General features: G+C 39.1%; 1 protein-coding gene across 11 annotated transcripts in view; it reads right to left on the bottom strand.

Annotated features, from left to right (window-relative positions):
* MICAL2 (microtubule associated monooxygenase, calponin and LIM domain containing 2) overlaps positions 1-25,266 on the bottom strand; it is a 197,590-nt gene that overhangs the window by 94,828 nt on the left and 77,496 nt on the right. For 10 of the 11 annotated variants that reach the window (XR_012668904.1, XM_048855594.2, XM_075129416.1 and 7 more), the window contains exons 8-16: positions 22,124-22,381; positions 20,275-20,390; positions 18,943-19,069; positions 18,641-18,731; positions 18,400-18,547; positions 15,492-15,691; positions 14,844-14,956; positions 8,275-8,340; positions 7,440-7,586 (exon numbers count right to left, since the gene is read on the bottom strand). Coding sequence is in view for 10 of the 11 variants with exons in the window: in XM_048855594.2 (XP_048711551.2) it covers positions 7,440-7,586; positions 8,275-8,340; positions 14,844-14,956; positions 15,492-15,691; positions 18,400-18,547; positions 18,641-18,731; positions 18,943-19,069; positions 20,275-20,390; positions 22,124-22,381 (1,266 nt within the window). In the remaining variant the exon portion in view is untranslated. Of the gene's footprint in view, positions 1-2,157; positions 2,290-4,189; positions 4,292-4,514; positions 4,725-6,503; positions 6,609-7,439; positions 7,587-8,274; positions 8,341-14,843; positions 14,957-15,491; positions 15,692-18,399; positions 18,548-18,640; positions 18,732-18,942; positions 19,070-20,274; positions 20,391-22,123; positions 22,382-25,266 lie in introns of all 11 variants that reach the window. The other variant, XM_075129422.1, reaches the window with a different exon arrangement.

The raw sequence follows: 25,266 nt of genomic DNA, 5'->3' as shown, positions 1-25,266 counted from the left end.
TGTTGTTCACACGGCAACATGCAAAGTGGCACTAAGCAAATATCTAAAAAAGCAAATAAAAATTCAGAAGAACAATTATGTTGAATCATATGATTGGAATTACCAGCTGAAAATAAGGGTTGGGTGTTTCCTACTCAGATAAATTTACTACTTAGATATTGTTTATGTCAGGGCAGCCAGTCAAAAAAAATTTAAAGAACAAACAAGTGCTTGTTAATGGTACATTGCCAAAGCTCTACAGCAGGTTTATCTGATTGGTTAACTGCTTCAATATTAATTCATAAGCTAAGTAGTTTTGGGGAGAAGCCTGGGTTCCATAATTTTGAATAATATTATTTATATTGCCACAGTAATCAGAAATCAGATGTGCTAGTAGTTTTAAAATACAAAGGAAAACACGAAAACTGCCCCAAAGAGCATACAGTCTTTATCCCTCTTTGTTCGAGTTCCTTTGTCTCCTTTCCTTTAAGCTATAGCCACTGTCTTTCAATAAAAAGAAAAGGAGTACTTGTGGCACCTTAGAGACTAACCAATTTATTTGAGCATGAGCTTTCGTGAGCTACAGCTCACTTCATCAGATGTTTACCGTGGAAACTGCAGCAGACTTTATATACACACAGAAATCATGAAACAATACCTCCTCCCACCCCACTGTCCTGCTGGTAATAGCTTATCTATTACCAGCAGGACAGTGGGGTGGGAGGAGGTATTGTTTCATGATTTCTGTGTGTATATAAAGTCTGCTGCAGTTTCCACGGTAAACATCTGATGAAGTGAGCTGTAGCTCACGAAAGCTCATGCTCAAATAAATTGGTTAGTCTCTAAGGTGCCACAAGTACTCCTTTTCTTTTTGCGAATACAGACTAACACGGCTGTTCCTCTGAAACCTGTCTTTCAATACAATGCTAAATTCACCAAAATACTTATTTGTACATTAAAATAGCCGTTAGAGCACCTTTAATTAAAACAACTGCTCATTGGGAGGTGTTTAATAGAGAACCAAAAAAAACCCAAAAAAAACCCCAAAAACCCAACCAACCAGTAAAATTATTGCTCATGAAAGTTTAAGCACCTGGCCTCTGATCTGAAGTACCACCTTCTAGGATTGCAAGCACAGGTCAGACCTTTCAGTCATTGCCCATTCTGCTGAGGCTGCAAGCCAAAGTTCTAACCAGGGTCCATTGTAAGATGGGTACAAATCCACCAGGAATTTGACTGAAACAACTAATTTATACTCCTGAATATCTTTACATTCAGCTATTAATTATCTGGGCTGGATTTTGACCATGCTTATGGGTAATTTATGACATGGGTGTTTTTTTAAAAGAATGATTGTTTTCATAGTGAGCAGAGACTTAAGTTGAGGAAGGATGGGTTGAAAGGTTTGAGCAGACAATCTCTTATCCTCCAAAACACATGGCAAACCATTTTAGGTTTTGATAAACAATCCTTCCCCAACTCCCGCTTCTTAAACGTGGTGGCAGAACCTACTGGTTCCAGACACCTCAGTGTTTGTTCCCACAACTGCTCTAACTTTATGGCTTCCCCACTTATTCTTACTCCAAACCTGTTCAATATGCTTACTTGTTCCAAGGCTTGAAAGACAACCTGTGCTGCTGTTGCCGTAACCACTGGAGGAAAGAAAGGACACGTCGGTCCTTCCCAAAGATCTGGCCTACAAAGGAGATGGCTGAAAATACCCCAATTAAAATAATTTCTACATGTAGGGGAGAAGGAAGCTGAACCTTTTTAAGCTTATCCAAATCAAAGCTTTTGTTGCTTCATCATTAATGGGAACTCTACATTTGTTGCTTTTATGGAGCAAATGCGTGCTCAAGCATTTAACTCTCAAAAGAGAGTTTGTGGTATTAAAAGGAAAAAAAACATTTAAAATTAGCTACTGCTAAGCTTAAAATTCTCAAAAATGTATGGTCTACTTCTTAGCTTTTAATCTGAATTACTTTTTGTTATGATATTTTACTTTTATAAACATGCAGAAGTAAACAAAAAAAGCGAGCGGTTTAAACCTCTGAGTCCAATGTGAAACATAGTACACACAGATTCTCCATGCAAAGCCAAGACCTTCAATCTGAGCCAATTCTTCTGCAGTTTTTAAAGCAAGAATGGATTTTACATGAAAATCTGTTAATTGAATACCTTGCTAGACTGAACAGCAGGGGAAGCTGAGTGAATAGATGATGAAGATGAAGTAGCAGCCGAATCATGAGCTGGAAGGCAAGAGGGAGTTGGGGGCTGATAATAGGATAGGCCTTTAATAGGTAGTTTATTCTGTATAGAGCAGAAATAGAGGAATCATCATCAGAGAGGATAGTCACATTAACAAATGTTAAGATGACGGAATTGCACAACCATGCACAAGAAAAGGTTAGAAACGTAGTAAGGGTACAGTTACTTCAAAACTGAAACTATGCTACTCTGGTCAAATAAACATGACTTGGCTCTTTGTTAAGATACACATTATTAATTAAGAGTACAGTGAAGAGTGACAGAACACAAAAATACGCAGCCTCCAGAGAACAGTATCTGCTGCAACTCTTACAAGGGAATGCACCAGTCTAGTAGATTAACCTCTTCAGAGGGTGTGTTTTGCAATTACTTAGGTTTCTCATTACTATGGAGTGTTTTACAGAATTCAGTCCATTATTTTAATATATTAGGAAATAGTGTCATTTCAGAAAATAGATGTATGATCTTATGCATGTACAAAACTTTGTAGTGCACATTTTCACTTAACACATAAGCAATAAGGCTTATTATGATTAATGGAATATGCACTCATAATTTGGTGTGTACCACATTTAAGTGGGAAATATGAATGGATGGGATAACGAGATAATTATTAATTTTCACCATATGAATTTAACATTTAATAACATCTATAAGTGCTGAACAATTGAAGCCAGTACAAGTGATTGGTTACAATTTGAAAGTAATTCAACAACTATTGAATAAATAGAAATTACTTTTCTATCGGGTCACAATTGGCTGAAAAGTCACAAGAGGAGGTAGTAAATTTGACCTCAGAGGTAAATGCAAAAGTTTGGAACAACATTAGCCAAACAGAATATATCCTCAAATAAGTGTATTCCAACGTGCTACAGTTAAGTGAAATCTGCTGAGCCAATTAGATAGCATCTCTCTGCTTCTTGGTGGATTAGAGGTGCAGTCAATTTTTTCTGAATCACTAACTTCCATCTCCTCTGTACCACTTAATTCCATGTATCTATATCCGAAATATTGGAAACTTTCTCCAATATGTTCATGAATTCCAATGTAACACTTTTTCCTTTGAAATTCATGAACATATTGGAGAAAGTTTCCAATATTTCCGATAGAGATTTATGGAATTACACGTATACTGACTTCTTATTTTGGAGAATATCTATATTGCTCCTCAAGAGAAAATATTGCCTGTTTCATATCAGTCAACAAAAGCCTAACAAGAATTTCTCCCTCTCCCAATTCCCTAGTTGTACTCTATTAGGCCACTAAGTCAGCTCCTTTTCTGTTCAGCGCAGTGAAGGGTCATTAGTAGTTTCCAGATAAAATTCATTCACCGCAGTGGTTCAGAGAAAGGGTAAGAGAGATTCAGTAGAATCTGGGATACTGGTCTGCAACAGGATAACATACCCTAGGCCTATCTGTACATCTGACAGTGAGGAGTCACGGAAATCGTCACCGCAAAACCTCCACTTCAACCAATATCCTGACTGCACCTGGCCATTCAATCAGAAACCATACCCATGAGTAGCAACAGAAGAAGTGGAATAGTTTTTAAGATAAAACAAACCTATACAGTGAACACACTGATCAGCTGATTCAATATTCAACTTGTCAAGTCATTTCTATTTCTAAAGCTACCAGCATTTGAATTCTCAAGCCACTATTATAATGAGCTGTTTTCTAGTATGTTCCAGGCATGCTTAAATATTCTCACACTTTAAATATCTGGTTATTCCATGTTTTCACTAAAAATAAGGTAATTATGTTATGTATATTAATAACACAAGTCATTCTGCATAATGTACTGGAATCTGAACTCCTGACTGTTTTAGGTTCACCCAAGATGAAAAGAAGAAGTGAAAATACAAAGTTGCTGCAAATGTCTAACTTACATCTGGTCTCTTCTAGACTATTGTTTTTGCATCTGCAAAACCTAAATATTCACCTTTGGTAAGTCCATGTATCCAAACATTGAGGCAAGATGAGCTGCTTTCTCTTTAATGTTCTTTTTATGAAATTCCCTATTTGCTACGGACTGAGCTTTCTTCTGTAGTAAAAGCCAAGGAAGGGAAACAGAACAGAGAGACAGATTTTAGTTAGCAGTCATACAAGAAAAGACAGAAATTCAGTATGTACAGGGAAAAGGCAATTTATGTCTTAACTATGTAACAGAAGTATGTAAAGTAGAGCATATACAGTGTGCATAGAAGAATTAACCAGAATAAATACAGTTAAGAGAGACAGAAGTTAAAAATGAAATAGCTTGTCACCTGATTAATTTTTTCCTCCACATGCTGAAGGCGTTTAAGCACTCCAGAAATCACAAATGCAGCAGGACAGGTAGATGCAAGAGTTTCTGAAAGCCTGGACTGCATGTCTGTTTTTTCTATAATTCTCGATCCCCTGGCCACACGATCAGAACTATGCAAAGATTGCTTTGGCTCTCTGACCACATGTTCAGTTCTAGCTACTGCCTGAAACTGGGAAATACTTCAAATTAAAAAAGTTGTTCTCGGACTAACATGCAACTCATGCATGTTCTAAGATAGCATACACAACAGTGTATCATAGCCATGCACTTATGTAAGCATTTCATATAATGCAGTATCCTTTCATGTTTTAAAACACTGCACTACTATAAAGCTCATGCATTTCCATGCACTGGAGTATATTTGGACCATACAACACATGCAGGTCTTCACATCCTGTAGTCTAGCTATCACTCAGTCTCCATGTGTAACTCTAAATAGTGCGACTAGAGGGGGAATTCAACACATTCTCCTGTGATGTCCTGCTGTGTTGTGCATTGTTACCACAGAAAACATGCATGAAACTGTGAACTACTGAAGTGTAAAAATATCTCTGAGGAATACAACTTACTTCACATAATTCGAGATCTACTCTATTCTGAGCCTAAGCATAATAAATTTCAGGTCCAAAGGTTTGGGGGTTTTGATGAAGTAAGAGGTGGCTCCAAAAATCAGACTACAAATGGAAATGGTCTTTGAACCATAACTATGGTTTCATATTGTAATTAAAAATGATCCTCCCATAGGTATTTTCATGAAATCAGGCCTTCTATTTTATAATGGTTGACCAATTACACGAAATTAGCAAAAAAACCAAACCAAAACAAAAAAAATAAACCAAACCATATTTCACAAAAACACAAACACCTGTCAGCCTGCAAATTGTTAATAATGGTACACTATATACAAGGATCTCTTTCTTTAAACAATGATTCTCAACCCTTTCATGCAAACCAATTCACTTTCATTGTCTGAATTCTTGGCTGATCTACCCTTGCACCCATTAGATAGAGGGAAGGAGTATGGAACAAGAAGCTCACATTCTACAGCAGGCCATTCTGATTTTTCTGGCATGCCAAGAATGGTCTTCCGCAAAATGGAAACAAGGCAGCAACCTGAACCGCATAAGAAAATATTCAGCCTTTTTAAAATTAAGTATCAGCACAGTTTGATATGAGATTTTTATTTATTTATTTATTTTTAAAGAAGCGTAATTTATTCAGTGTTTCATTCTGTGCTATAATGAGGTTCCTAGCATAGATGTTTACCACAAAATATCTGGGGCTCCACCCAAAAGGATTGGAAAGTTGGATAAGCATCTAAGAGCTAAACAGTTATCTAAACTGAATCCCATCCCTAAACTGAATCCCATCCCTTTGTTGAGCACCGAGTCATGGCTCATACGGACTTGTTTCATAGGGTCAAACGGAACAAAACTCCCTTTGCCTTAGCATTCTATCAGACTACACAGATTATTGTACATGCATATATCAACACATTGAATATATTGCAGTATTTTTCTAGCACACAAAATTTATATATACAACAACATATATACACAACTTCTCCACTGATGTCAATGGGAGTTTGCTGGATTTAACACACAGAACTTGACCCATACACATTTACGGTGCTTTGCATGCAAACGCTCATTCTTCAATCAGCTTTCTGATCTTGTCTGAAGAGTGTAATGTAACTTTAACATTATGGGGTGCCTCTTATCATTCACCTATTTTTTCTGTATTATTTTGGGTATTTGCACACTAAATTCAAGAACCCTGCTTTAAGATGTCCTGGCATGCAACAGCTAAACACACCTGACACTTACGTGCTCAAATTCAGACATTAATTATGAGTGTTCTGGAGTCATTTGAAGACATTGAATGCTGCGGTACTAAGTGAAAATAGTATGTTAATTATTTATAGAACTGTCTCCTTATGAATTCCTACCTGACTCTTTGGTGGAGGTGAAGGACTTGGCTCCTTAGGCTTAGTAAAGCGAGGATTAGCAGGAAGATCAGAGGAAGATAGCAGGGCTGGTTTATCTACTAGCTCCTTGTGTAACATTTTGAGTCAAAACAAAACATAAGAGTGGAAAATCTTAGGAGAAGGTAAATAGAACAAGATATTTCGAGACAGACAGAAAAAGAAGGAAAAACTGCTTAAGGGATCCCTAAAAGGACTTTATCCAGATGTTCTACACAGCCCTTTTGGAGTCTACCCAAATTAATGGTCTGCTCTCCCACTACAGCTTTACTTGGAAGTGCGCATGTGGAATACTAAATATTTTAAACAGAGACTATGGTTAACTTTAAACATGAGCAGTCCTGCTGAAGCCACTCGTGATAAACTGCAAAACATGCACAGTATATTCTGTTCATTTAATGACAATGCATGCATCAAAAGATTAGACCCACTGTCTTGTATTTTCTATGTATTCTTTCCTTCTTACAAGAATTACAGTAAAAAGAAAATATTCCACTGGATCTTTTTGTTTTCAAAGTGACTCCATCCTTTACTAATATCCACAAAACATGAAAACTGAAGAGCTTTTACAAAACCTTAGCCAGCAGACTTATGACAACTTATTGTTACAAAGCTCCACTATAAAGCCATAACTTCAGAGATACGTTTACAGTATCTTTCAAACCAACACAGTTACATTATGTATTACTATGCATTTAGGGAGAAACTAATTGACTATGTAGGTGTCCATTGCAATGAAAAGGATATTTTCTATACAAATTTTAGAAGACAAACCCTAAAAAAAAAAAAAAAAGTTTCTTCAAACTCACTACAGATGCAATTTTTATCTGAGAACTACCGTTTTGTTCATGAGGAGAGATTACTTGAATTTCAAAGGTGAATTTTACATTTGTCACTCACCTGTCTTCGGAGAGATGTGTTTGGGGCATTTTCTTCAAACTTTGCCAACAGCTGCGTTGCCATTGACTTGACTTTATTTTGATTCATTCCTTCTCTGTCGCCCTGATCTTTCCTAGAAATTGTCGCCCGACTAGAAAAACTTGAAGCCTGTAAAAAAAAAACAAAAAACAAAAAAAACCCACCGGAGAATTTTTCTTCAAGTCTGAAATTGAGACTTACACAGTGATATTACACCAGACACACTCAGCCTGAGAAGAATGAGGTCATTTTGTGATACATCTGCTTATTTCAAAAAGTAACTCAGTTTTACAGGACAGTAAAAAAAAAAAAAAATCACTTATATAAACAAATAGATTGTTCTCTTTGGTGATCCATCCCTCAAGTGAGAAAAAGAGAACAGGATTTACAGAGACTGAACTGACACTGCTGATCATAGAGCAAAAAGCCATAAAAAAACAAACAATCAGGAAGGGAATGGGAATCTTGCCAGAAGGAAATGCTGTTAGGAAGTTATAAAACGAAAGTTAAATAACTGAGCTGGGACAAGAAAAGTAGCAATATTTCCTAAACCAGAACAGGAATTTAAAAAATGAAGGTCTCTCACTTTTCCTTTATAAATAACTTGAAAAAAATAATTTAGCTTCATTACTGTGTACAAGATAAATAAAAGACTGTAAGCTCCTCGGGACTGGGGGAAGAGGAGGGTGTATGTCTTAATCAGCACAGAGCACAAAAGTTCAGATTTTGGGCCCCTGTTAAGTCTGCTTCCTGCTACTTCATTAACTCTCTTCATGAAGAAGATGGGGTTAACATAGCAACAAGACTTAACACCCACCTCTTCAAAGCCACCAAGGCCCTTTCGACGCCTTTTGTTCATATCATTTTCTTCTCTCCTTTCAACCTGCAACAATAAAGCCAAACAAGGTATGACGACCACAACTATATTTACGCAGAATTTATCAATCAGTATGTTAAAAATATTAAACTTAGCAACAGGAAAGTGGGGCCCGGGGTAGTTTGCAGAGTGGGACTGGGCTCAGGACTTTTGGATACTTACCCCACCTCTACCACTGATTACAGCCCTGACTCAGCAAAGGAGTTAAGCACATGCCTAACTAAGCACACAAATAGTCTCATTGACTTCAGTGGGAATACTGACATGCTTAAAACGAGGTATGTGCGCAAGTTCCTTGCTGAACTGAGACTTATTACTGGACTTCAATGGGACTAATGGATATGATTAAATTCTTGGGCCCTTAACCTCCTGGTCTCAGTTTCCCTGTATGAAATCTCAAAGGAGTGCTTCAAGAATTAAGGATTTAGGGGATGATTTTTAAAGGTATTTAGCGCTCATAAAGCACTTTGACAACCTTGGATGAAAGGTATTAAATACAAATTATGTTATAATTAAACTGTAATGGATTTCAGGTAAAGTTAAAAAACAAATACACATACGCACATCCCCTCCTCTCCTCTCCCCTCCCCCCTCTGACCACCCACCCTATCAGGTAGATTCTCAAGAGCAAACAGCTTTCCTCCCCCTCAGAGAAACGGTCTGCTTTATTCACAAGTTCTATCAAACTAATTATGGTCTTGATTCAGTAAGGTATTTAAGCACATCCATAACTTGAAATCAATTGGGACTTCTCACATTCTTAAACTGGGCTACTCTCATGCTTAAAGTTATGCATGTGTTTAAGAAATTTACTGAATCAGAGCCTACTTGAATAGACAGACAAGCGATATTACCCTGTCAAATGACTTAGTGATTTAAATTAACATCGGCTCTCAGTAAAATTCAGTCCTGGAACTCTGGTTCAACTTACACAAACAGGTAAATTGTAGGAAAAGGCAATTATAACATCGACAATCTTTCTGCCGGGTAAACATGTCAGCCTATCAGAGTAGCAGCCGTGTTAGTCTGTATCCGCAAAAAGAACAGGAGTACTTGTGGCACCTTAGAGACTAACAAATGTATTTGAGCATAAGCTTTCATGGGCTAAAACCCACTTCATCGGATGCATGCAGTGGAAAATACAGTAGGAAGATTATATATATATACACATACATACATACATACATACACACACACACACACACAGAACATGAAACAATGGGTGTTATCAATCATACTAGAACAAGAGTGATCAGTTACGGTGAGCAGGAGAGGGGGAAAATATATATATAAATATAAATAAATAACCTTTTGTAGCGATAATCACAATGGGCCATTTCCAGCAAATTTCCAACAAAGAAAGTAACAGAACGCCATAAGTCGTCACCTTCAGCCCCCAACTAAAACCTCTCCAGAGCATCATCATGGATCTACAACCTATCCTGAAGGACGACCCATCACCCTCTCAGATCTTGGGAGACAGGCCAGTCCTTGCTTACAGCCCCCCAACCTGAAGCAAATACTCACCAGCAACCATACGCCACACAACAAAACCACTAACCCAGGAACCTATCCTTGCAACAAAGCCCGTTGCCAACTGTGTCCACATATCTATTCAGGGGACACCATCATAGGGCCTAATCACATCAGCCACACTATCAGAGGCTCGTTCACCTGCACATCTACCAATGTGATATATGCCATCATGTGCCAGCAATGCCCCTCTGCCATGTACATTGACCAAACTAGGCAGTTTCTACATAAAAGAATAAATGGACACAAATCAGATGTCAAGAATTAGAACATTCAAAAACCAGTCAGAGAACACTTCAATCTCTTTAGTCACTCGATTACAGACCTAAAAGTTGCAATATTACAACAAAGAAACTTCAAAAACAGACTCCAGCGAGAGACTGCTGAATTGGAATTAATTTGCAAACTGGACACCATTAAATTAGGCTTGAATAAAGACTGGGAGTGGATGTGTCATTACACAAAGTAAAACTATTTCCCCATGTTTATTTTTCCCCCCTACTGTTCCTCACACGTTCTTGACAAGTGCTGGAAATGGCCCATCGTGATTATCACTACAAAATGTTTTTGTTTTTTTTCCCTCTCCTGCTGTTAATAGCTCACCTTAACTGATCACTCTCTTATAGTGTGTATAACAACACCCATTGTTTCGTGTGTGTGTGTTTGTATCTATCTATCTTCCTACTGTATTTTCCACTGCAGGCATCCAATGAAGTGGGTTTTAGCCCACGAAAGCTTATGCTCAAATACATTTGTTAGTCTCTAAGGTGCTACAAGTACTCCTCTTCGTTATGTCAGCCTATGTTGTTTCTGTGTAACAGTCAATAAAAAACACAGTTCAGTCATTTGTATGAGATGCAAATGAATAACCTTCCATATCTGTAATAAAAAGAAAGGGGGAATGGGAGAGGAGGGGGAGGGGGGGAAAAAATCAGTGAATACCAACTTCCTTTTAATATTTTCCACAGCTTAACATATATCATTTAGAGTGAATTGAAGTTAAGTTATCTCAACCTTAACTTCTGGGAAAATACCAAAAGAAATAGATGATGGTATTCTGAATACTGTGTCTTTCAAGCATAAAACTACATTAACTCAGTAATCTAGTTTCCCTTCCTATGTAAGCATCAGTCTGCCCAGCGCAATCGCACTATGTGTTCTGCAGAGTAGTTTGTACATAAAAGCAGAGACCACACATGAGAATGAAGGGCACAATATCACATTAACTTTCAAAATTTTATACAATGGGGTGTGATTACATTTTTTAAAGACTTAGACTACAAAGCAATTAATTGAGCAGCGACTCCATGCCTGCAGACTGTGCTCATCATCATGTAAACACCTAAAACTCATTCTATAGTCTGGAGAAGCGCAGGAAACCTCAGTTCCTCTGGAGCACTGCAGACACTTTAATAGGAAAATGAAAAACATTATCCAGCCGAGCACATATTGGCAAACAAACTGCAGCCACATTAACCTCAGCCTGCAATTTCCTAATCTCTCTCACACTAGGCAGGGTTAGAGGTCTCCCACCCAACTAATGATCAGCTCTAAGGAAAAGCCAGACAGTGCAGGAAGCAGTGCTGGCAATTCAGTAGGTGGCATTCTCCCCGTGCAGTCAGTGCTGAATCAATGCCAAATAATATGGTAAGGGCACACCATCATATTTGAAGTGTCATCTCTCTGACAAGACAGCACTAAACACCTGACTATTTGTACTTGTTAATGGGCCCTATATCAATTTTTGCAGGAGAACAGATTTAAAGCTAAGTTTGTGGCCAAATTCTAACTTGGGAAGCTACTTTCTGCCTTGCTACATTTCCACTGCCTCTTCAGATAGCTATAGTTTGCATAACTTCCTGTCCCAAACTGAGAATATGCCCACGCAGCAGCTGGGAGGTGTAATTCCCAGCTCTGGTAGATGTAAACATGCTAGCTCTCCTGGAGCTAGTGCGCTAAAATTAGCAGCATAGCTGCAGCTACCCTCGTACACTCAGGTGGCTAGCCCAAGATGCTGCTTTTTAGGTGCTCTTGAGGACAACATGTAGGTCTACCCCAGCTGAAGATTCACCTTCCAGTTGCTGTGTAAATGCACACTACAAGGTAACATTTTTGGAACATGGAAGCTACACATCTCGGAGGAGGCTGTGAAGGTCTATGGAGCTTCCTGCAAAAGAAGTGACCTCAACATTCTTGCTCCTTGAGTCATTTATAGATGGACAACATTGCAAACAGACTACATTGGATCTGGGGGTGGAGATGAAAGGTGACTGAAGGGAAAGCATTACTTCTCCTTTCCACGGAGCATGTGCCAACAGGAGGCCACAAAGCAAATTCCCTCTCATTGTTTATCTCATCTGTAAACTTTTGGGGGGAAGGGAAACAGTTATTGTTTTATCAAATACTGTGTACATGTGCAGCTGTACTCCAAGATTTAATGTAAAGAACTCCCAAAAGCTGCTGCTCTCATTGGACAATGCAGAGTGCTGAACTATTGAATTAATTCCTATCTCTGCTGCTTGCAGAGGTCAAGAAGTATCTCTTTTGTCTACCAGCTAATGAGAGAGGACTAAACACTTTAGTAGTGGGGAAAGATTTCCACTACTGAAAGTCTGTTTACTTTTGTGGGTAACTAAGGAAAAAACAACATGGCAATAAGAAGAGCTCCTCTCCAAAGGAAACCATCTGTTTTAAGAGAGCACAATGTTTATTTTTGCCTATTTGGCTTGCCTCTAGTTTGGCTGGTTGGTAAGTGTGTCACTGTGGTTTTGTTTGTGGGTGTTTGGTGGGTAAAAACTGTTACCTAATAAGGATATATGAGATAACTGGTGAGTGGCTCACTGGTCACACGCTTTAAAAATGTGTTTATAAGCAACATGTAAAACTCAAGTAAACCTAGGAAATATCTGTAGGCTCTGAAGCACTTTCGGGGGTAGAAAAAAAATCTTGTTTTAGGTAGCTGGTTTACACCAGAATTGAAAAGACAAGGTGGAAGCAGATTTATAACCAATAAGGAAAACTATGAACATTTTACTTACACACACACACACACACAGAGGGGCAGTACTGTTAAGCTCTTTGGACTAGGAAGGAAGGAGTGGGAGAGCTGCCTTCTGTTACTTTTGCAAGTTAACATGTGAGGCAATGAAAAACAAAGTAAAAACAATCTGAAGTGCTTGCATTGGCATATACTTTTTCTTTTACTATGCAACAGATTAAAGTTACAATAGAATAGCAAGTTAGGTCTGTTACAAACATGGCTTCTTTGCAACAGTTGGAATTATTGAAGAAAAAAAGGTTACAGAATGGTGCAGGAAACACAAAACCTCACACAAGTTTGCATTGGATTGTATTTTCAGGAAACACCCATGGAGGTTAACGAACTATGCTGTTATCACAGCTTTACAGAGCAGCAGCCACATTCTGGTGTGGGTTAGTTAGCACTTTATAGCAATTAGATCTGAACAATCACAGAGGGATATTGTTGACTTTGAGCCAGACTGTGCAGGCTCAGTTTTAAAAAGGGAAGGTGAGGGTGGGATTGGGGGTGAAAGACAAACACCCTCTCCAAGTTCCTGTCAACTTTTCATTTAGTGATAGGATTGCATCTGGGATGGGGAGAAGGATAAACATGTAGGATATCAAAGTTATTTAACAAGAAAATATTGCAACTGAATGTATCTCCAAAGTCATTGTCTTGGAAGAGCTTCTATTCACTTAAGGAAAAATAAAAACACTCTCACCAAACCCAATCCTACATCAGGCTCTGCTTGCACAGATCCCTGAACCCTGCACGCTTTCTCTGACTTCAACAGGCACATGGTGCTTTATGAAGCACAGGGAATTGTGTGCTTACTAGCAATTCTCCATTACTCAGTGGAATTTATGATAAAGTAGGAGAGAGAAAAAATAAGGGGACACATATGAATGGATTATTGCCTAGGGGCCAGATCCTCCAAACACTTACAACAGTAAACGTTACGCTTGGTAGTGAGCTTTCCCATTGACTTCAAGGTCGTACGCATTATATTTTTGTAAGTTTGGAGGATTGGCCTCAAAAATGTTTTGGAGAATGGAACATGAAAATGTGATATCAGTAGTAGTATCCTCAACTATGGCTTTTCCAGGTCATTAATTTCATTGCTATAAATAAAAGATATTTAATACATGAAAAATACTCCCAGAATCACAACTATTATTTGAGTGTTCATGTAGTAGGGCAATACAGATTTCACTCTTTTATATGAAGTACTGTAAGACCTCAGTACAACTTTGATAAAAGGCATGGTTAACAGATGCAGGGGAAAATACAAGATTTTCTCCAGTCTTTTTGCAAGTCTATAAAACTTTATAAAATATTTTTCATTATATGTTAACAGTGGAAAAACTGGCCAGAAATATCAAAAAGTTCTTTAAATGATTTGCAAATGGCTATCTTTTTATGTTGCTCACAGATGAACAATCTGGAACTGAATAAATCTAAAGTAGAAAATGTTTTAAGAAAGGACACTGGCAAGTTGAAAAATCTTATATCTTTCTTAAAAAAAAGATTATTTATTTACCTATGTCAAATAAAACCACAATAGTCTGGACAGTTAAAGTAAACTAGTTAGATACTTTTTGCTTAGATTGTCTACTCTTTCATTGCTTGCACATTCAAAACTCCCTTTGAACATTAACAGGAGTTTTGGATTTGCAAGGACTGCATTATAAGAACTACAGTAGTTAGTTTCTAGATAATTTCATTGATGACTAGCATAATGCTGCAATGTTAGAGTTACAAACATCATAACAAATATTTTTGTTTAAGACAACACATCCCTGTCTGCATTGGAATTATTTTCATATAATCATGAATATATTCTACTGGTTTATATTATATAGAAGTATGATATTACAAAACCTAAATTTGGGCCTGATAGTATATCTTTAGCCTGCTAATATCAGGTGAAGTAGTAGAGGGCAAAGAACCTTACTTTTGGTACTCGCTTCCTTGGGAACGTTAAATTGATGTAGTTATTAAAGATGAAGTTTGATGATTTTGCTGAGCAAAGGTCATTATTTTCTCCATTTTGCTTATCCACAGCATCTGTTAAAATGAAGATATTGTACTCAAGATATTGTATTCACATGAAAATCACTTTTCAAAGCATTTTCTCTGTAGAAACAATATTTTTGCAATCTACTAGTAGTAGTATTTCTACATGAGTGTGTTGGAGCCCACTCTCCCTGCAGAACAAATGAAGAAATAAATAAAATCCAGGTATGTTTTTTAAAAATTGGAATAGAATCCCATATGAATAAATATGGTGAGGACAACATCCTTACCAAGTTACTATAATGTTTGACATTATTATCTTAATGATAGTGGCAGTTACTCAGCGCTCTCCTGCTTTCTGAAACCACTAAGGAATTGAAAGCCTTGATCCAAATCAAATATTTTTTCCCTTTCCGTTTTAAGCATGAGATAACTACTGCAGACAGCAAAAAGAGTCAAACATTCCAGAGCGATTGTACTGTAGCTGTGAGAAACGGACTTTGGCCCAACATCAGGGGTAATTAGGCAGCTTGGGTGAAATGATCGTTCCAATTTCTGTAAAAATGAAGAACAATGGTTTGCTTACCAACTGCTCTCAGAGGGGTTCCTCTAAATAGCTCATAGAATTTTGAGAGGTACATGACCAAGCTAAGTTTATCAGGCTCTCCAGCAGACGCCATCTCTTTCCCAGTGGTGACTGGAGGAATTCCAAACTCTCGTTCAGCAATGTCAAACACCAGCTGGTTGTTTTCAACAACATTTTCTTCATTCAAAGAGTCAAAGTCACTGAGGAACAAAGCATTAATAACGGGTGGGTTTGGGGGAGAGCTGCCTTCTGCCACTTTCACAAGCAAAACAATAAAAGCACTCGTTTGCCTCATTTGGGAATGTCATGACTGAAGTCATGATTCAAGACTGCCTGCATGTTTCACAGAGTTGCCTTTATGAACTGTATCCAAATTTACAGAAAAGGAATATGACCAAAAGCACTTCCCTACAATATTTGAGGTTCACTTTTCAAATTAAATTTTAAAAATGTCACTGAACTTAATTTTTCAAAACTATTATTTGAGCTAGTCTTAGAGAAAGAATTTCCTGATCTACCATGTGAAAAATGTAACCATACCACAAACAGTGCAAAAAACCCTTCCAGAATACAGATGCAGTGCTACATGTTGCAACTGCTGCAAGTGATGCACTTTGCCTTTAAACACTGGAATAATCCCAATTCATTTGGAATGAAAGTCATCAAATTCATGACCACAGACTAGTGAATTGTGAGCTCAGACTAGCACCACATTCTCTTATAAAAAAGCATCTCTCTCTCACACTCTCTTTCTCTCTCACACACACACACTCTGCAATTGTCGTCATTGTGATAAATTGGACAGTCGTGATAAATGTATCATACACTTTTGACCGCATTACCTACCCCCAATCCATTTTCTCTGGGACTCATTAAAATTGCAATCCCAAGTAGTTTCAAACATACATTAAAAAAATAATAAAGCTGCTAGCAAAGAAGTTTCCCCCACCTCACGGCAAATGTAAAAATCTGTGACCCAAAAGAGTGATCCCTTCCTCATGCCCAGGATGGCTGAAATTCAGTCATGGGCCAGCACTGCTTTTATGGATCCAAAAGCATCAATTTTAAAATCTGATGGTAGAAGTCTGTATAGTGCTCTGGTTCTCATTACTGTGTTTAGTGCTTCAGCTTCATGCCCTCCAGCCAACAAGACTGGCAGTATTTGGGGCTTTGCCAGGTTGTTTCCTTTAGAAGGAGAAATTGATGCTGGAGTCAGGTATTTCTTTGGTGGAATCCTCTTTAGTTACAAAGAATGCATGCAAAGTCCTGTTTCCCTAAACACAGTAGAAACAAAACAGCAGGGAGTTTTCTTGCTCAGGAATTCGAATTTGCCTTTCTAGCAAGTACTGTGCCCAAAAGAAGGTCTCCATACTCCTTTTCATTCTATATTCATGACAGATTCTCTCACTTTCTGCCTGTCTCATGCCTAAGGCTAAGATTATGTTACGGAATCCTTGACTTTCTGAGACCTCTGTGACATTTTCTGCTTCAGCCCTGGTGCAGCTCTCAGCTGGTGTTGGTGGCAGGGCATGTCAACACAGCTTGTCAAACCATCCCTTGGCTGCTGCGTTTTCAGTCAGTCCCAGGGAAACTCCTCTTATTCTCCTGAGTTACGCCTTGCCATGTGGCGCACCTTGCATGGTGGCTTCTACAGTTTCCAGTTTCACAAGGTAAAAGGGGCCCAACTGCCCCTTCCATTTAGCTGAATAATTAGCATTTAGCACACCCATCAGCTTTTACCATATCGGAAACCATTCACTCTTCCATTTACACTAGTTCTTGTTTTGGAGCACGTGCCATTTCCCCCCACCCCCACCCATTCTGGAGTTTCCAGTCAGGTCTTCTTTTCAAATTTCTCACACAGTATCATTGTGGATTTCAAGTCTGTGGGACTTGGGTAGCCCAGCATGCCTGTGCGCACTTTCCAGTGCCAGAGAGTCTGAGAGAATACATGAGTCACTTCTACCAAATATTTCATCAGAGATGACCATTAAAGATTGATTACAGCTTCTCTGGATGTAGGAAGATCACAGGTCTCAATAAGTAGCTGGGGCAGAGGACACACACTAAGGGTATGTCTACACTGCAACTAGACACCCACGGCTGGCTCATGCCAGCTGACTCAGGCTCACAGGACTCGGACTAAGGGGCTGTTTAACTGCAGTGGAGACTTCCAAACTTGGGTTGCAGCCTGAGCTCTGGGGCCCTGCCACCTTGCAGAGTCCTGGAGCCTGGAAGTTTACGCTGCAATTGAACAGCCCTGCAGCCTTAGCCCCGCAAACCTGAGTCAGCTGGTGCGGGCCACCCGCCGGTGTCTAGTTGCAGTGTAGACATACCCTAAAAGTTTCTGTGTAATTAATTAGGTCCAGTGGGATATGGTGTGGTTAGGGATCCCAGTATTACAGTCAGAAAAAGAGGGGTTATGGCAGAAGAGGGAGTTAATTTGCAAGGACTACCTCGGACATCTGTTCCTCAATGTTTGGTGTTCATGATGCAGCTAATATGAAAGGGTGTTGTCCAGAACAATACAGATCACATACAGAAACAGTCTAAAGCTACAAAATTCCTTTGAACTTGCCTCTCCTTTCTAAGAATGTGCCTCCAGGAACACATGGCCATAAACCCTCACATTAAAAAAAGGCATGTGATTTCCACTAAAGTCAACAAGAATCACACAGCTAAAAGCCACGCAGCTCTTTGAAAATGTATACCTTCAGTTTTAAATGCTGGACCAAGGACATCTGGGAAAAAAACAGACTCAGCAATGGCATGCACCCGGTTGCAAAAACAAATGTTAAAAGGGGACTCTAAACCACCAGCATTGTTTTGGTTGGCCTTACACTAGTCTATACTTTTATAAACAACTTAGCGTATCCTACAATTAGCAAACTCTACCCACATAACTTACATGAGGTCAGGTCTGAAGCGGTGCATAATTGCACACAGCGCAAGGCCACTCCTCCAAGAAGTAGTGAGATCAGTGACATTAATGTTCCTGTAGCCTTCTGTCTGTTTCTGACACCAGGTTAAAAGCTTATTAGGTCGAATATCGGATTCTGCAGGTGTAATATAGGGAGAACATTTCAGTCACTTACACATTCTGAACATGAAATGTAAAAGAATCATACCAGGCAGAAAATTTCACATACCATGCCTTGAGACATTCACTGATCTTCTAATAGAGCTGACCCTTTCAAGAGGGCATTGTTGCAGCTCATTTGTAACATACAAATGTCTAACCTAAAGCAAAAACAATTTGAACGTAAGTACATGACCACTGCAAATGATTTTAATATACTATTTTCTTTTCACGTGAACTTTATCAGGTAACTTGACCTCATCCAGAGAATCTCATGAAAGTTTTGTTTATGCAGCATTTCCACTGCAGCCATATGACTCCTGGGACAAAAATGAATTGTGATCTTGTAAAGTGAGCCTTTAAAGAACTGACCTGATGAGGTCGAACACAGCTGGAGTTCAAGTTTGGATAGCGTGTTCCTGGGTCAATGGTATACTGGTCAAAGTTCTTGTTGATATTTTCGGGTGTAGTCTGGGGCAATAGTCGATAAATGCTCTCTCTGACAGACAATAATAAAGAAGTGTCAGCTGAAGACAGCGTACAACCATTTTTTCTACATTGCTTTTGTAATTGCCCTCACCTTTAATTAGAATCTGTCAATGATTAGTACCCTGCACTAAACCTGAATCTGCACCAACTGCCATTAATGTCTCAGCATGAGAAATTTTCCATCTCAAACCTGAGACAGACACTTACGTGATGCCTGTATCTTCCTGAGGCAGGAAGAGAGCAAGAAAGTAGTAAGATTACGTCATGCAAAGCCATCTGGTTTTGCTTTAATCTCCACCCAAGGGGTAACTTCTCCTTTTACCACAAAACAGCATTGGATCTAGTCATCCTGCAATTCACCCAACCACTAGGCCCTTCTTTTGTTACTCCATTCAATTTTCCATTTGGGATTGCTCTGTGTTTCTGAGTCATCCACAAACTTCTCATTCCTCAGACAGCACTGCACTTATAGTCCTGATCCCATAATTACTACAAACAATACTGCTCCCAAACAGCTACCATGCATCAGTTTCTAAAACATCCTGACGAGCTGTAACAGTATCAAATCTTTGCCAATGGAACCACTAAACAAGGTCAGCAAATTCAGGCCATCATCATGCAAAAATCTTTTTGTTGGTGCCTTTAATAACAGGTTTTAGGAGAGTGAATAATAGATTATAGAAAAGAACTTATGATTAAAACCTATGCAGATTCTTGCTTGCTGCACATTTAGCAGAGTCAATAGAAGTCACATCACAGTCCCAGCATGAACTAAAAGGCTCAGCTAAAAAAACAGAAGAAGTGGCAATTCTGAAAACTACTGCTGTTAAAACATTGTGTGTTCTTTGACTAAAAGTAGATTATTTCACAACAAGTGCTTGGGGACCAGAAGATTTGTGGGGCTGGTCATTTGATACCAAGCCTTACACCTCTTCCTCAAAGTTTCAGCCTGGTTCAGGTCAATAGTCACTTAGGCCCTAATCATTCAGATTACTCCATATCAGTGGACCCTTGCACCAGCAGAGCTTAACTTGCAGGACGAGGCCTAGAAGTCACTGCCATCTGAAAACTGTTCAGTAGCCTAAATGAACTGACTGCCACTGCAGGTAAGCAGAATACTTCTGTTACTTGCACTGTTCCTTGAACATCTTCTGCCACCACCGTATTCCCTTAAAATTTGCTTAAATGAGGGGAAGGAAGGAAGGAAGAGTTTACCGTTCAGCAAGGATCTCTAGTGGGGGTTTTCCTTGATCCCAGCTCTTCACCATCCATGCTGTATCAAAAGCAGCTAGGAAGCCTCTTGCACAGCCAGTACCCATCGGCCAGAAGGGCTGTAAAGAGTATTTTACAGTTTAGCCATATTTATCCCTCATCTTTGTTAAAAGACGACTTATCACTAAAGCAGTTGCTAGGTGGGCTTGCAGGCTAGGTTTTCACACATTCTGAGACGCTAGGCCAGACGTTCTAGTATATAGTATTGCCAGCTCTCAGGATATTTGGTGTTTTTTCTCAAAGCCTCAGCTCCTGGAGTCATGAGAATCTCAGCTTTCATTTTTTATTTGTATATTCATTGTTCAAAGAAAATGTCAAGCTCTTATGCAGAGAACAGCTGGAAAACGTGAACCCTAAAACATTCAAAAACCAGAAGGGAAGTAGAAAGATCCAACATTTCTTATTTAAAAAAAAAAAAACACTCCTGATTTTTAAGCCAATCTCACGATGTTTTGGGGATCTGACAGATGATTTCTGAACATCGGGGGTTGACAATACTGAGTACACTGCTTGTTCACTCTAACGTATACTTCTAGCATCAAAAGTACAAAGCAGGACAGTCTGACTGACTGGGACTGCAGTCAAGGGAGCTATGCCATTTACACCAGCAGAGGACCTTGCTCCCTGTTTTCAGCTGTGAAACACAACTTGTGTTACATACAAGTGGAATCCGCATCAGAGATCATTAGCCAGGCATTTGTTACTGACAAGTTATAGTATGAAAATGAGAGAAAATTCCAGTGTAAAGAAAAAAAGCATCAATGATTCACAACATTTATTGTAAGACAAAGTAAAGAGGGTCCACCGATATTCTTAGACCATCTCTAATGGCAATGCGAGTGTATATGTCAGCCAAGTAATCAACATGTACTCCATTTTGTGCGAGACATCCTGAAGAAAGCCCATAATGCCACACCACTCTGATACAGACATGTACAAGCATGAATAATAATGAGTAACTTAAACATTTACACACACAAGCAACTCCTTTGAAGATTTCCCTGGAATTACTCATGTAGGTAAACTTACACATATGAGCAAGTGTCTGCAGTATCGGGCCCACAGTTAGTACAGCTGACATGACCAATAAGGAGTCACTTCCCCTCCAACTTTAGAGGGTTTTTTTTTCTTTTTTTAAAAGCTAAGTTGTCTGTCAAAGTGTTGGACCTAATCACACTGTAGTTTAAAGTGGCACCTAAAGGTTATTAATTGAGGAAGTCCGCATGTAACAAAATTTTTCTCTGGATTTTTTGTTTCTTTATACTTTATGCATTTGCCAGTGTTTTATGCAGAAGCAGTCTCACTGTTTTCCCCTTATTTCCTGTTTCTCCTTAAAGAACCTTATAAGAATGGAAGAAAAAAAATTAAATCCAGCCATTCTAGTTAATGGTATTCTGTGAGAAATTGCAGCTTTTAAAAAATGAGTCATTTAAAAAGTTCAAAACTTGTCAGTTTCCCTTTAAACAAATAGAAATTATGAACAAGCTGAAAAATTAAGTAAAAAAGCTGTCTGTTACTAGATATTATTAAATATGTGGCCAGCTCAGCTGGTTTCTGAATCTTCTTAATTTTATTCTTTTCAGGAAAGATTTATGCTTATGCCAGCTACCAAATAAAATTCACATTGCCACCTCCTGGTTATTATACTGTCAAAATAAGCAACCTGAATGCATTTACCAAAGTACTTGAACCTGCGGTTTAACAAAACCAAACCAAACTCCTCTTACAGCATAAAAACATATTTTTACTTTAAGGAATTAAAAATGCTTTTTGTTGTTGCTGTTTGGTATACCTCAAGTAAACTATCTCCAACAAGGGCAACTAAGAGCGGATGTCTGTTCCTTTCTCTTATTAGTGCAGCATTTTCAGAGGCATACATGGAAGTAAAATCAAACATAGCCACGTCTGGCTGCCCATAGTGATTAATCGCAAAATCCAAGGAAGGCAGCTGGTAATTGGTTGCAAAGTCTGCAGCTTCCCTTGCATACGACAGCAGATTGTCCTGGTTTACATTTTCCCCACAGAGAAGCATCTCGGTATCAATATAGTCCTGAAGAGACAAAAACACATGCAGTATGAGAGATTTTAAAATATTCTAATGCAGGGACAGAAAATAGAATAGCACACAGCAGATGGCAACATCGCATCTTGTGGCAAAGTACTGAGAGAAATTTGACTGCTACTTAAATATTTAGAAAACTTGTTAATATGTAAACACACAGCTTAATATTTTAAACTATATACTGAGCCCAATCCAGAAATAGTAACTCTCTATGCAGCAAGCCAAATAAGCATTATTACTTGCAATGGAAAATAGTGTTTTCCTCACCCTCCTCCCTTTAGCTACACGTTATTTTGGTAAATTTACTACCCTCCTATTGAGAAGGTATCATCACCACTACTTATCAATATGCAATGCATTCTGTCTTTCATGTCCCATCACTACTGAAAATATTGCACTTTAGGACTTAGGTCACCCTATTGAGTGACGAGTGATCTGGCATATATGACCGGATACTGATGAGCCTATGGTTTAGAACTGTATATACATGGACACTGGGTAAGACATAATAGACTATCTACAAATTGGGCAAGGAAAGAATTTGTTAGAGGCAAACTGCTCAACTTCGCAGGGACCCTTTCTTTATGGGTCATGCTGCTTACCATCAGTGACTGATAAGGCGATTTCTATTTCCAGCTTAATCATGGATGAGACCCCTGACCTGGCACATCCTAGATGGATGATGCTGCAGAACCGATATTAGCCCAGTTATCTCTAGACAGGTTGTGTTTAGCACGAGACATAAATGGATCAAAGAAATGGTGTGGATGTGCCAACTGCCTGTGACCTTGGTTAAGTGGCTCCAGCTCCACAACAGGATTTTTTTTGAATGTGTACATATTGTGAGAGAGCCCTGAAAATAGGATTAAGTTGAGAAAAGCAATGGTGAATGCTGTGCAAATGTCCTCACCACAGCTGCATGCAGTGTTGCCACTGTAAGGGGATCCCTCTGCAACTGATGGCAGAGGGGGAGGAAGGGGAAAATTTACCTGGATGGAGCAGTTTTAACAGGAAATGGCTGGATCAGGTGGGGAGGAAGGGCGATTACCCTTCCAGGTGACCAGAGAAGGGGATGTTCCAGAGAAACCCACTTCATCTGGACATATTTTATTGGGCGCCCAACTTCAGGGAGAATGGGGTACACCCATCTGAATGGGAAGCAAATAGTGTTTTCCTAACGTTAGATAAAAGTATCAGCAAATATCTGGAAACCCAGCTAGGAAAGCAGTGAGGCAGCCAACCTAGTGTCTCTTTGTGGCAGATGTCCAGTGCAGATACTTGGTATGGAAGGGATACAGTTATTGGATAAAATGGATTGGAAGGGGATTTAGAGGAAAGCAGCTCTTAAGAAAGCTAAGTAGAGGGTTCAGGGCTTGTAATGTCTGGCTCTTCCCTTTTCAGGCCCCTTAACTTTTATACAATGGGAGGGAAGCAAGGTCCCAGCAATGGGCTGGCTTGGACCAGGATGGGAAGAGGGAGGGCTGACAGTACCTCTCCCACAGAGGTGAAATTTAATGATATCCTGCACTGCACAATTTATTGCCAGGTACTCCCAGATATTTTAAGTGAATCAAGTTGTAGCCTGCTCAAACCACATCCATTGCCTTCTGTTTTCCTTCCTGCAGGGCCAGACAATGGGACAGTGCTTTTAGAATAGAATTCCTTTAAAGATACTGTGTTAGTTTTGTGGCAATATAAAAGGAACAGAAATTTATATCTGTGGCTCTGTTGACAGGAATTTGGTTTTGCTTGTTGTACATCAACCACCACCCACAAAATTAAAAAAAAAAAAAAAAAAAGTGTCTTGAAATCCAAGACAATTTCAGGCATTATTTCCAATGGAGAACAATCTGCTTGTCAGTCTCTAAAATAGTACTAAATGTTCTTGTTGGGGAGATTAGTAACTATCAGGTTTTATTGTTGAAGTCTGATCCCATCTATAGGGAATAGAAAAAAGATTAGCTGAAGTTTGGGAAATGCAGCTTCTGTCTCTTGGTTGCAGTATAATTGCTGGAAAGCCACAGTCACAGCACATGACAAACGATCCAGTTATCCATTCCAGTATCACAGCTTTACCCTCCTAGGTAGGGAAAGGGGTTTGGTTAGATTGTTCTGTTGTCCTCTAGCCAGTCCATGAAAGGCATTTAAACAAAAACTAACCAGCCCAACCCTGAAGTCAGGCTGCACACCATTGCTTTTTAGTTCAAAAGTGGTCATGGCAAAGCATTGCAAAGTTAGATTTGTCCTGGTGACTAAGATGGACTCTTTAGACAAAATGAAAACCAGGAAAGAGGAGTCTTAGATTCACAACGCAGGAGTCATCCGGATCACTATCCTGGAGACAGTGATGTCATTTTGTTCCATCAACTGGTCCGTTCTGAACATCTTTCAGGATTGGGGGGATGGGGAGGTTCACTGGTGTGATGGTAAGTCCCAGAGTCCCAACCTGTAGCAAGTCACGAAGGGGAGGCTACTCAAAGTGGGACTGTGGTGACAATGGTGAGAATACTCCAATCTCCCTGCCTCGCTGAACACTATTCTACACTCTAAGCTGAAAATAGTTACCAAGGACTCATCAGAGAAGTAGTTTCCAAAAAGGGTGACGACTTTGTCTCATCAATAGTACCCACAAGCCAAACAAGATTCTGATAGCCCACATACAGGTACTTCCTTTCCTCCTAGGAAGATTCTAATCTGTTATGACTATTCTGGCACGGTTACAAAATGACAAGTGATTTTTTGGTGCCTAACAGGAGACATCTTGAAGGGGCCTGATTTTCTGAAAGTGCTGAGCACTCAGTTTCTGAAAATTAAGGCCCTTTAACCATCTCAGTTTGGACACCCAAGAATTACTAGGTACTTTGAAACTTGTT

Source organism: Caretta caretta, chromosome 6, assembly GCF_965140235.1.
Source record: "Caretta caretta isolate rCarCar2 chromosome 6, rCarCar1.hap1, whole genome shotgun sequence".
In the NCBI taxonomy this organism is placed as follows: Eukaryota; Metazoa; Chordata; order Testudines; family Cheloniidae; genus Caretta; species Caretta caretta.
This window is presented reverse-complemented; position numbering and strand designations above follow the sequence as displayed.